Source organism: Rhinoraja longicauda, chromosome 17 (assembly GCF_053455715.1).
Source record: "Rhinoraja longicauda isolate Sanriku21f chromosome 17, sRhiLon1.1, whole genome shotgun sequence".
Lineage (NCBI taxonomy): Eukaryota > Metazoa > Chordata > Chondrichthyes > Rajiformes > Arhynchobatidae > Rhinoraja > Rhinoraja longicauda.
Genome location: NC_135969.1, coordinates 21,249,213 through 21,261,706, shown reverse-complemented (window position 1 = coordinate 21,261,706; position 12,494 = coordinate 21,249,213). Strand labels below are relative to the sequence as shown.

General features: G+C 44.4%; 1 protein-coding gene across 2 annotated transcripts in view; it reads right to left on the bottom strand.

The window, feature by feature from the left end:
- LOC144601834 (6-phosphofructo-2-kinase/fructose-2,6-bisphosphatase 4-like) overlaps nucleotides 1-12,494 on the bottom strand; it is a 61,456-nt gene that overhangs the window by 31,567 nt on the left and 17,395 nt on the right. For both annotated transcript variants that reach the window (XM_078414305.1, XM_078414306.1), the window contains one exon: nucleotides 5,700-5,952. In XM_078414305.1, the coding sequence (XP_078270431.1) occupies nucleotides 5,700-5,709 (10 nt within the window). In that variant the 5' untranslated portion in view covers nucleotides 5,710-5,952. The remainder of the gene's footprint in view (nucleotides 1-5,699; nucleotides 5,953-12,494) is intronic.

Genomic DNA, 12,494 nt, shown 5'->3' with positions numbered 1-12,494 from the left:
ATTTGTCAAGTGCATCCAAGATAGCTTTTTCAGACAATATTTAGTTAGCTGTACCAGAGAAGTGCTGAGATTGACCTTAGGTCATGGTGGGTCGGGGAACACTTGGGGACAATGACATAACCCTGTCAGTTTCCATTTATCGATAAGGATAGGTTGGTCCTTGGGTTAAGGCCGTAAATTGATGGAAGATGATCTTGACAGCACCAGGCAAGAATGGATTGGGGGAAGATGCTTGTGGGTAAAACAATATCAGACCAACAAGAGATTTTTGGGCAAGAGCTGAGACCGGCATGTTCCAGTGAGAGTGAAAGGGTAAATTGGCAAGATGAGGGAATTTTGGATGAAAACCATCATGGAAGTTTTCATCAGGAAACAAAAGGAAGCCTAGGACAGGTGTAGGCAAGTCCTTTGAGGAATAGCGGTGCAGGAGAATACCTAAAGTTATGAGGGCAGAAAGAGGCCACAAAATATCCTTGGCAGGTAAGATTAAGGAGAAACAAATATGTCTAGAAGTCATTCGATAGTCGGAGCAGAAAGGATAAACTTGGAAAAAGTTTATGTGGGAGCCAGGGATATGGGTGAGGTCCTGAATGAATATCCTGGATAGACAAAAAGCTGGAGTAACTCAACGGGTCAGACAGCATCTCTGGAGAAAGGAATAGGTGACGTTTCAGGTCAAGACACTTCTTCAGACTGAGAGTCAGGGAAGTACTGGTCTGAGAATCCTGGTCCGCACTCACCAAGGAGGACATGGAGGGAGGTGAGGTCTGAGATACACTGATAGTCTGGAGTACACACGGGTAGATAAATTGCCATGACCACACAAGTATGGGAAATAAAGGAGCTGCACCTTGGTTAGCCACAGGTGGTGCCACTCACTGACTGGGAATGATTTTTGTCAACAGGAATGGTGTCGAAACCTAGCTGAATCATGCCACTCAGTGGTCTGAGTTCCATACTGCAGTGTTTATGCAACTTCAGTAAACTGTGCTTTCTCAGTTTGACTCCAAAGTAATTCCTACAAAGTATGAAGACAGAGAAGGCTTGATATAACTGAAGCAAATTCTAGAGTGCTTTGACAGAATGTGTGGAGCATTATCTGAAAACAACTTTAAGAGAAAGCAAGTGAGTGCGGGAGACACAAGAGATTGCAGATGCTGGAATCCTGAACAAAATACAAAGTGCTGGAGGAACTCAGCAGGTCAGGCAACATCTGTGGAAGGAGTGGACAGATGACATTTCAGGTTGGGACTCTTCTTCAGCTCTGAAGTGAGAGTAGGAATTTAGTGAAGAGGTGAAGTTTTGGCATTTAAATAAAATGACTGTTGACGCAGGCTGCAGGTTTCAAACCTAACACAGATTTGAACTGTTTAACTAGAGTGCCTGGTTAGTATGAGAAGGTGGTGTCACTAACTTAAACTCCAGCTTAAAAGCGCGCAACAACAAAGGGCAGAAATACTTCAATCAGGATAGAAATATAATAAGTATTCCTTAAAGTGAAGAGAGGTTCCTTACATCACTGTGAAAGAGCCGAGGTGTACAGGTTCCACTCCTGCACCATGGGGGACTTCAGGACACTTCATGTGGATGAGGAGGGAATATGGAAAGTACCTCGGCTACTCAAACTCAGTCAGTGGTTTTCTTAATATGACGGGGGCCTCGGATTAATGTGGCTCATCAGGAAGATCAATACACAGCACCCCCACTGTTTGTACATCTTTTACATATTTTCTGATGGAATATGCAGGTGACTTCCCCTCTATCAATTCAGCACAAAAGCCTCTCCCACCACACTGGTGAACCATCACACGAAGAACAGCCCATCTGTCCTCTGGAATAGGTCTGCCATGCTCCAGAGCAGGTCTGAACACCTTTCGAGCCTGCACCTCTGCTTTAAGCCAAACATTCATTTGCTGCAGATCCCTGTTTGCATTTTCATTGGTACAGTGCCCTCCATAATGCTTGGGACAAAGATCCATCATTTATTTATTTACCTCTGTGCTCCACAATTTTGAGATTTGTAATAGAAAAAAATCACATGTGGTTAAAGTGCACATTGTCAGATTTTAACAAAGGCCATTTTTATACATTTTGGTTTCACCATGTAGAAATTACAGCAGTGTTTATGCATGGTCCCCCCATTTCAGGGCACCATAATGTTTGGGACACAGCAATGTCATGTAAATGAAAGTATTCCTGTTTAGTATTTTGTTGCATATCCTTTGCATGCAATGACTGCTTGAAGTCTGCGATTCATGGACATCACCAATTGCTGGGTGTCTTCTCTGGTGATGCTCTGCCAGGCCTGTATTGCAGCCATCTTTAGCTTATGCTTGTTTTGGGCGGCTAGTCCCATTCAGTTTTCTCTTCAGCATATAAAAGGCATGCTCAATTTGGTTCAGATCGGGTGATTGACTTGGCCACTCAAGAATTGACCATTTTTTAGCTTTGAAAAATTCCTTTGTTGCTTTAGCAGTATGTTTGGGATCATTGTCTTGCTGTAGAATGAACCAGCGGCCAATGAGTTTTGAGGCATTTGTTTGAACTTGAGCAGATAGGATGTGTCTATACACTTCAAAATTCAGTATGCTACTCCCATCAGCAGTTGTATCATCAATGAAGATAAGTGAGCCAGTACCTTCAGCAGCCATACATGCCCAGGCCATAACACCCCCACCACCGTGTTTCACAGATGAGGTGTGGTATGCTTTGGATCTTGGGCAGTTCCTTCTCTCCTCCATACTTTGTTATTGCCATCACTCTGATATAAGTTAATCTTCATCTCATCTGTCTACAAGACCTTTTTCCAGAACTGTGGTTGCTCTTTTAAGTACTTCTTGACAAACTGTAACCTGTCCATCCTATTTTTGCGGCTAACCAGTGGTTTGCATCTTGCAGTGTAGCCTCTGTATTTCTGTTCATGAAGTCTTTTGCAGACACTGGCCATTGACAAATCTACACCTGATTCCTGAACAGTGTTTCTGATCTGTCAGACAGATGTTTGGGGGTTTTTCTTTATTCTAGAGAGAATTCTTCTGCCATCAGCTGTGGGGGTCTTCCTTAGCATGCCAGTCCCTTTGCGATTAGTAACCTCACCAGTGCTCTCTTTCTTCTTAATGATGTTCCAAACAGTTGATTTTGGTAAGCCTAAGGCTAACAGTTTTATTCTTGTTTCTCAGTCTCATAATGGCTTCTTTGACTTTCATTGGCACAACATTGGTCCTCATGTTGATAAACAGCAATAAAAGTTTCCAAATATGATGGAAAGACTGGAGGAAAGACGAGGTGCTGAGAGCTCTCTTATACCTGCATTAAGGAGGCAATTAAACACACCTGAGCAATTACAAACATTCATGAAGCCATATGTCTCAAACATTATGGTGCCTTGAAATGGGGGGATGATGTATAAACACAGCTGTAATTTCTACATGGTGAAACCAAAATGTGTAAAAATGACCTTTATTAAAATCTGACAATGTGCACTTTAACCACATGTGATTTTTTCTATTACAAATCTCAAATTGTGTAGTACAGAGGCAAATAAATAAATGATGGGTCTTTGTCCCAAACATTATGGAGGGCACTGTATGTGACACCCAGAAGGTTTCCCGGTTCACTGTTCATAATTCGCGTTCCTTCATACCATGGTACCCTGTTCTGCACTGTTCAGAGAGTGGTGGGTGCCCAGAAGGCGCTGCTGGAGGTGGTGTTTGAGGCAGATATGTTAGTGGCTTTTGAGAGAACTTTGGATAGGCACATGGATATGTAGGGAATGGAGGGATATAGGTTACAATCAAGCAAATAAGAGTTGGCACGTTATCATGTTGACATAAGGTAGCATGATGTTCAGCACAGACATTGGATGGGAACTGGGCAGGGTGACAGGGGGAGGGGGGGATGGTGGAGGAAATGCATCTCTTGACATTGTTGAATTGAATGTTGATAAAGTTGGGCTGTAAACTACCCGAGGAATATGAGGTGCTGTTCTTCCATGCTCCTCACTCTGGCAATGGTGGAGGTCACAGCATTTTGCTGAACACTTGTGTTCAGGCCTGCTGGAGCTCCCCTTCCCATTCCAACCTTTATGTCCATGCAGCTAATGGACTGTTCTTAAAGAGTCAGTACAGCCATAAAGGGCTGCATGGCCTCCTGCGTGATCATTTTACGATGATTCCTGCTAGAACAGCTGGCCCCATGAACATAATACCAAATCCGCCTTAACCTACCTGAAATCCCGGTTGCTCAGCACTTTAACTCCCCCTCCCATTCCCAATCTGACCTTTCTGTCCTGGCCCTCCTCCATTGTCAGAGTGAGGCCCAGCGCAAATTGGAGGAACAGCATCTCGTATTTCGCTTGGGTAGCTTACACCCCAGCAGTATGAACATTGACTTTTCTAACTTCAAATAGCCCTTGCTTTCCCTCTCTCTCCATCCCCTCCCCTTCCCAGTTCTCCCACCACTTACTGTCTCCGACCACATTCTATCTTTTTCCCGCCCACTCCCGACATCAGTCCGAAGAAGGGTCTTGACCCAAAACGTCACCCATTCCTTCTCTCCAGAGATGCTGCCAGTCTCGCTGAGTTACTCAGCGTTTTGTGTCTACCTTCGATTTAAACCAGCATCTGCAGTTCTTTCCTACATACCAAATCAAATTCAACTTGGCCCCAGAAAGACCACCGCATCAATGGATCATTGTCCTCAGACTTCACGGTGGTCTTCTGAACACCGCCAGTTTATTGACAGCAGCGGAGAATGTGGGAGGATTGATATTTTCCTGAAAGACCGGCTCAGAGCCACACCTTGCAGCCAGGGGCATGAACACTGCTGAACGCTCAGCAATCTGGAGATAACTCTCCACAGAGGCTGCATGGGCCTGCAAATTACTGCAAATATGGACACAAACTGGTTTCATCCCAATTTCTGGCTCATTCCCAAAATCTGTTGCAAATTACTGGAATACAGTGACAGCTGTACTGTTACTTAGCTTCTGGGTTTGTCAACATTTGAAAAGTTTATAGCATTTCCTGTACCTGAAAGGAGCATTGACTGGCCCTGAACATTTACATTGACTTTATTTTAGACTTTAGAAATACAATGCAGAAACAGGCCCTTCAGTCCAACATGTCCGTGCCAACCAGCAATCACCCCATACACTTGCACTATCCTACACACGAGGGACAATTTACAACTTACAGAAGCCAATTAACCTACAAACCTGCACGTCTTTGGAGTGTGGGAGGAAACCGGAGCACACGGAGAAAACCCATGCAGTCACAGGGAGAACGTACAAACTCCGTAAATACAGCATCTGTAGTCAGGATCGAACCCGGGTCTCTGGCTCTGTAAAGCAGCAACTCTACTGCTGCGCCTCTGTGACGCCCCCTACCTATGTGCCTACCTTGGACATAACCTTGTCTGTAGCACCAGCGGAGACCATGGGGCAGAGTCATGTCCCTGGACTGCTAATCTCTACCAGTGGCATCACCGCCCAGTTTACCCCGATCCCTGTGGCACGTGACCAGAGGCAGGAATGCCACACCTCTGCCCTCTGCTTGCTCCTGGGTCACATGCAGGCAGAAGGGATCAGTTTAACATGGCATCAGACAGTTTAACATGGCATCAGACGGCACAGACAATGTGGGCTGAAGGACTTGTCCAGTGCTGTACTGTTCTATAATAATAATAATAAAAAGACTCACCTTTCGACATATTGGCTCAATTTTCAAACTGCATCCAAGGTTCCATGTACCATGAATATTGAAGCACACACATTCAGGAAAATCAGTCGTTCGGCTGTTGTTTTAAAGAGCTTTCCGGAAGAAATAATGTGATCTTCCTTGTCTGAGCTCGCGCTGAGTCATAATCACTTCTTCCAACCAATTGTTGTCATCTTAGTCCAAAGATGAGTGAACAAACCTGTCCATCCACTCTCTCAAGATCTGATTTGTGATTCTAAAAAAAGATTAGTTATATTAATCAACCTGTAGATAAACTGAAGTGAGATCTCAACTGGATTAAGGCAATTTTATTAAAGTAAGAATATTATTGTGCGACAGTTGCAACTATCTGATAAAGTAGCAGAAATATGTGTGGGTTTGGAAACACACAATACTCTTCATTCGATTAGTGTACTATGAATAGCAGGTCCACTGAGTTGAGCAACACTTGCTCCTCAAGGACATGATTCTGCCCTCACCCGATCATTACAGATGGACTGTACCAATTCAACAATTTGCCCACAACTCAAAATCCCCTTGTGAAAAAAACATCAGCAAATAATTTTTAAATCATTTTTTAATAGGTATGAGAAACAATATTGTAATTTGCATGGGTACGATTAATAAACAGAGTTGTCATTGATTTTCAGGGGTTTCTCCTGCACCAACAGTTGTTGATGTAGGCTCACTATTGTGAAAAATCAGTGTCATATTTTAGGGGATTGAAGTCTTTTTACTGAAACGTTGCCCTAAATTGTAACTATGTTAGAGCATAACTCCCATCTTATAACTGGTGAATCAACAAAAAGTGTTGGTTTAAACAAAAATTTCAAGTTACTGTAATGTCGTCATGTTATGATAATGGCAGCCATTTGATCCAACTTATCTGTAGCAAGAGCTCCAACCAATGCTTTACATTATTGTCCTTTTCATAGTATTTATCTAATTCCTTTCTTTTAAATTCACTTTTGGGTACAGACACCAATGCAAGGACAGTATTTACTGCTCATCACCAATCACACATCACCACGGAGGTCAGCCACCATTTTGAACATGGACGTCCTTTTGCAAGTTCCCACTGAATCCCCCTCAGGGAGCACATTCTGATCAAAGCCCCTCACTGCTGCACCCAATTTGTATGCACATGTGTAACTGAGTTAGTTACATGTGCGTGTCATGTAATAAAATGCTTATATGTGTGTCAGAGCACACCTCACTGTTTGTTGTTCGTCTTCCATAGAGAGCTGATGCATATTTTGAAACTCCTCATTCTCCAGAGTACACTCATTGGGGAAATAGGCTTTGCGGTAATCACTGACTCCACCATAATCCACTCCTCATTAAACTACTACTGACAATGAGAGGGTGAAGGAAAATTACAAAGCTTATTGAAGGTGGAGGGCTTGGTAGAATGGTGCCAAGACACCAAGCTCTCCCTCAATGTCAGCAAGATCCAGTCATTGATTTTAGGAAATGGGTTGGTGCACACAGGCCCCAGGCAGCATCAATGTGCTGAGTGGAAATGGTCGAGAGCTTCAAGTTCCTTGGTCCAAATATCACAAACAATCTGTCGTGGTCCAACCACACAGACGCTTTGTGCAAGAAAGCACACCTATGCCTTTACTTCCTCAGAAAGCTAGGAAATTCGGCACGTCTCCAATTACAATTTCTACAGACGCCTCTATTTGGACACATCACAACTTGGTTTGGCAACTGCTCTGCCCAAGACCACCAGAAATTGCAGAGTTATGCACACAGTCCAGTCCATCACAAAACCAGCCATTCCCCTATTGATACTCCATCTATGCTTCAAGCTGCCTCGGGAAAGCAGCCGACATAATCAAGGACCACTCACACTCATATCCTTCTTCATCCCTCTTTGGTCGGGCAGAAAATACAAAAGCTTGAAAGTACAAACCACCAGATTCAAGAATAGGTTCTTTCTTGTTGGTATCAGACACTTGAACGCACCTCTGATATTCTAAGGATTAAGTCTCAATCTTCCAATCTACCTTGTTATAGACTTTGCACTTTAAAAAAAAAGTTGCCCTTTCTCTGTAACTGTGACAATATGTTCTGCACAAAAGGCCATAGGTAAAACTTTGAATAAGAAGAGGGGGAAATGCCCTGCTGGAGTTAGAATATAGAACCATACAGCACAGGAACAGCCCTTTGGCTCTCAACATCTGTACTGACGATGATACCAAGTTAAACTAACCCCTGCACAGTTTGCTTAACCAGCCAGAGGCAGGTGCAGATATTTCTTGAGATAGCTGCATCTACCTTCTGGATTTTGCCAATGGCCTTCAGTCTACTCACCAAGCCTCCTGCCACCAGAAACAGTTCCTCACTCAATGTCCAGTCAAATCCCAGCTACCCATAAAGACCCTTATTTGTTTATTAACCTTCTCTGTTCTCAAGAACACATCCAGCTTCTCTAATCTTCCCGCTTCACTAAAAACATTAGCTTCTTAGAAATCTCAAAAGCCACTCGTCTTTAAAACAGTCTAGACAGCTTAAAAACTCAATAATGTAAGATTGAAGAATTGAGGCATCAAGTTGTGGGTAGATCAAGGAGAGGAATGACAGTGAGTTTGCAAGCTGCAATGCTGGGACCTGTGGCCTGGTGTGAGCCTGTAGCCCTGAGTTCACACCACAACCTCGCCATTGTGTGTGGTTTATTGACGTGTCATGTTGGCAGAGCTCTGTGCACCAGCATCTCATAGAGGGAATTACTTTCCTGGGTTGGGGGCTAGGCAACCCCTACAGTGGCCTCTGAAAACACTGTCCTCTCCACACACATCCATCATCCTCAGAACAAATTCTACACCTGACATTCCACTGCAGCAATAACTGCAAAACTGAGAAACAATAGACAATAGGTGCAGGAGTAGGTCATTCGGCCCTTCGAGCCAGCACCACCATTCAATGTGATCATGGCTGATCATTCTCAATCAGTACCCCGTTCCTGCCTTCTCCCCATACCCCCTGACTCCGCTATCCTTAAGAGCTCTATCTAGCTCTCTCTTGAATGCATTCAGAGAATTGGCCTCCGTTGCCTTCTGAGGCAGAGAATTCTCAGGCAAACAAACCTCAATATATGGGCCAAGACAGACAGGACAGGAGCAGGGGGAAGCAGGAGCAGAGAAATACAGCACACTAGAGGGGAAATTGCGGGAGCCCTGGTTGAAATTTACGAGTCATCTTAAAATACAGGAGAGGTGCCGGAAGACTGGAGGGTGGCAAATGTTGTGCCTCTTTTCAAGAAGGGCTGTAGGGAAAATGCTGGGAACTATAGGCCGGTGAGCATAACATCTTTAGTTGGTAAGTTACTGGAGAGTATTCTGAGGGATAGGTTATACAGGCATTTGGCTGGGTAAGGGCTGATTTGGGATAGTCAGCATGGTTTTGTACGTGGGAGGTCGTGTCTCACAAATCTGATTGATTTTTTTGAAGACGCGACCAAAAAGGTTGGTGAGGGCAGAGCTGTAGATGTTGTGTACATGAACTTCAGTGAAGCATTCAACAAGGTCCGCAAGGTAGGCTGCTCTGGAAGGTTAGATCACATCGGATCCAAGCAGAGATAGCTGAATGGATAGCAAATTGGCTCCATGGAAGGAAACAGAGGGTGATGGTGGAAGGTTACTTCTCGGACTGGCAGCCTGTGACTAGTGGTGTGCCTCAGGGTTCGGTGCTGGGCCCATTACTGTTTGTCATCTACGTCAATGATTTGGATGAGAACATAGAGGACGAGATTCCTTCAGAGACTGACTTCTTCACCCCAAGTGTGTGAAGGAGACATATCGAAGGTCCTTCCTTCCTGCTGCGGTCAGACTGCACAACCAGCACTGCTCCCAGCGGACCAGTGTATAAAGATAATTACCGTTATTTTATTTTTTAATAAATGCTTATTTATTTTTGCTATCCACTTTGCTGCTGTAACCCTGCAAATTTCCCCGTTGTGGGACGAATAAAGGATTATTATTACTATAAGATTAGCAAGTTTGCTGATGATACAAAAGTTAGTGGTTTTGCAGATAGTGAAGATGGTTGTGAATGATTGCAGCAGGATCTGGATCAATTGGCCAGGTGGGCGGAGGAATGATTGATGGAATTTAATACAGAGAAATGTGGGGTGTTGCATTTTGGGACGTCGAACAAGAGCAGGACATACACAGTAAATGGTAGACCTCTGGGGAGTGTTGTAGAGCAGAGGGATCTAGGACAACATGGGTGCATGGTTCCTTGAAGGGCGAGTCGCAGGTCGATAAGGTGGTCAAAAAGGCTTTTGGCACTGGCCTTTATCAGTCAGAGTACTGAGTATAGAGGTTGGGAGGTCATGTTGCAGTTGTATAAGACGTTGGTGAGACCGCATTTAGAATATTATGATCAATTCTGGACACCATATTATAGGAAATATATTGTCATGCTTGAAAGGGTTAAGAAAAGATTTGCAAGGATGTTGCCAGGACTAGAGTGCGTGAGCTAAAGGGAGAGGTTGAGTAGGCTGGGTCTCTATTCCATTGAACACAGGAGAATGAGGGGAGATCTTATAGAGGTGTGCAAAATCATGAGAGGAATAGATCAAGTAGATGCACAGTCTTTTGCCCAGAGTAGGGGAATCGAGGACCAGAGGACATAGTTTCAAGGTGAAGGGGAAAAGATTTAATAGGAATCCGAAGGGTAACTTTTTCACACGAAGGGTGGTGGGTGTATGGAACAAGCTGTCGGAGGAGGTAGTTGAGGCTGGGACTATCCCATCATTTAAGAAACAGATAGGTACATGGATAGGACAGGTTTGGAGGGATATGGACCAAGCTCAGACAGGTGGGACTGGTGTAACTGGGACATTGTTGGCCAGTGTGGGCGAGTTGGACCAAAGGGCCTGTTTCCACACTGTTTGACTCCATGACTCTAAGTCCAGTACTTCTCCCTGAATGGGATGGAAATTGAAAAAGCATGACTTACTTTCCAATGATAATTTACCAACAATCCCCTGACCCTTGCAGTTGTAAACAGTCTGTGGATTATTTAACCAACAACCATTAAGCCCCATTAAATTAATAATCCAATTAAACTGGATTTAAAATGAGACAGCAGATGGAAAGCTGATTGAACCCATGGTTAACCATTTGTCTCCAGCCGAGCTTCAGAAAGCACACCCATTGAAAGGGAGATCCTCACACACACATCAAGGCACAGACATCACCTGCTGACCAGTCAGTATGGCTGTGGTTCCACCTCGCCCCGCATGGAACTGATGCAAAATTCCATGTCACCCCTCTACAACCATGAAGAGAGCTTCAAAGTACGGCTTAATGCAGAGATAACCTACCTTCCACTTTACTGTTCTATCTCTTGTGGAAGACTTTCAATCTGAGGGAAGCCATAACGTTGACAATGTGATCCATCCCAGCCCCCCCCCCCCCCCCCCCCAATATCATTCTGGGGAGGGGATTAACTGTGTGAAATTAGCAGCGCCTCCGGTCTCTTTCTCCTTGGAATATTACAGTTAAATGTCGACCATGGAGTAAGCTCATTGACTCCGACAGTATTTACAACACAGCTTCCCATCCCGTTCATCACGAGGCAAACTCCACTGAAAGTCCTGGGCTTGACCTGGCAGATAAGGAGAGGAAACATTCTCAAGTTGTGGAGCCTGGAAGCAGGGTTACCAACTGGCCATTCAGGACTGAAGTGAGGAACAAGTTCTTCATCCAAAGAAAGGTGGACCTTTGGTGTTCTCAGCTCTGGAGCACTTTGGAGCTCGGTCACGGACTGTTCCACACTGATCAACGGACTCCTGGATATTGGAGGGATCTGGTTACACGAGGAAAGCACTGATGGCAGCTCAACCACGATGTAGGATGGCAGAGCAGACCTAACAGCCTCCCCTGTTTCAACTTCAGCCTCCCCTCCTCCAGTTGGTCTTGCCCGTTGAGAACCTGCTGCCCACCTCGTCACACCTTGCAGCCTTCGGTCACCGCTCTTCAGTCACGCAGCCAAATACAGTGCTCTCCTGCCCTTCAGACCCGAGTTCCAGAGCCTCATCACCCTCTCTTTACTCTTTACCTGTGCACTTGATTGTATTCATATATATCTTTTCTTTGACTGGATAGCACGCAAACAAAAGCTTTTCACTGTACCTCAGTACACATTACAATAATAAACTAACCTAAGCTCTCAATGGAAAAAGCCTCATCTCCTCTCTAATCAAACTACTAACTTACTCTACCTCCCTTGATTTTTATCCTGCCTGCTCTAGAGAAAGAACTTCCTATTTACCCTACTTATCCTCATAATTTTTATACACCTCAAATGTTCCCTCTCACCTTCAACTGTTGCAAAGAAAACAAATCCAACCTATCCAATTGTTCACCAAACTATAACCTTGGCAACATTTAAATCTCCTCTGCACTCTCTCCAATGTAACCACACCTTCTCTGTAATATGGGACCAGAACTATATGCAATACTCAAGTTGTGTTCACTCTTAACAATTCCAACATCGATTCTATCTTCTTCTACACGACTCCTGATATGAAAAGACATCCTGCCATCTTTTAGTATTCATCTATCATGCTCGATTGAAGGTTGCGCCCGTAATCTCCAAGATCCTGTCACAACAACACAAGAAACCAGGCGCAAGAGGCGGCCACATGAACCTGTCCCAACATTCAATGTGATCACAACCAATCCACGTTGGCCTCAACTCCTCTCCTATGCCAATAAGCGAGTTCGGTATCTCGACCACGCATGTGCAGGTCATAGGTCACTT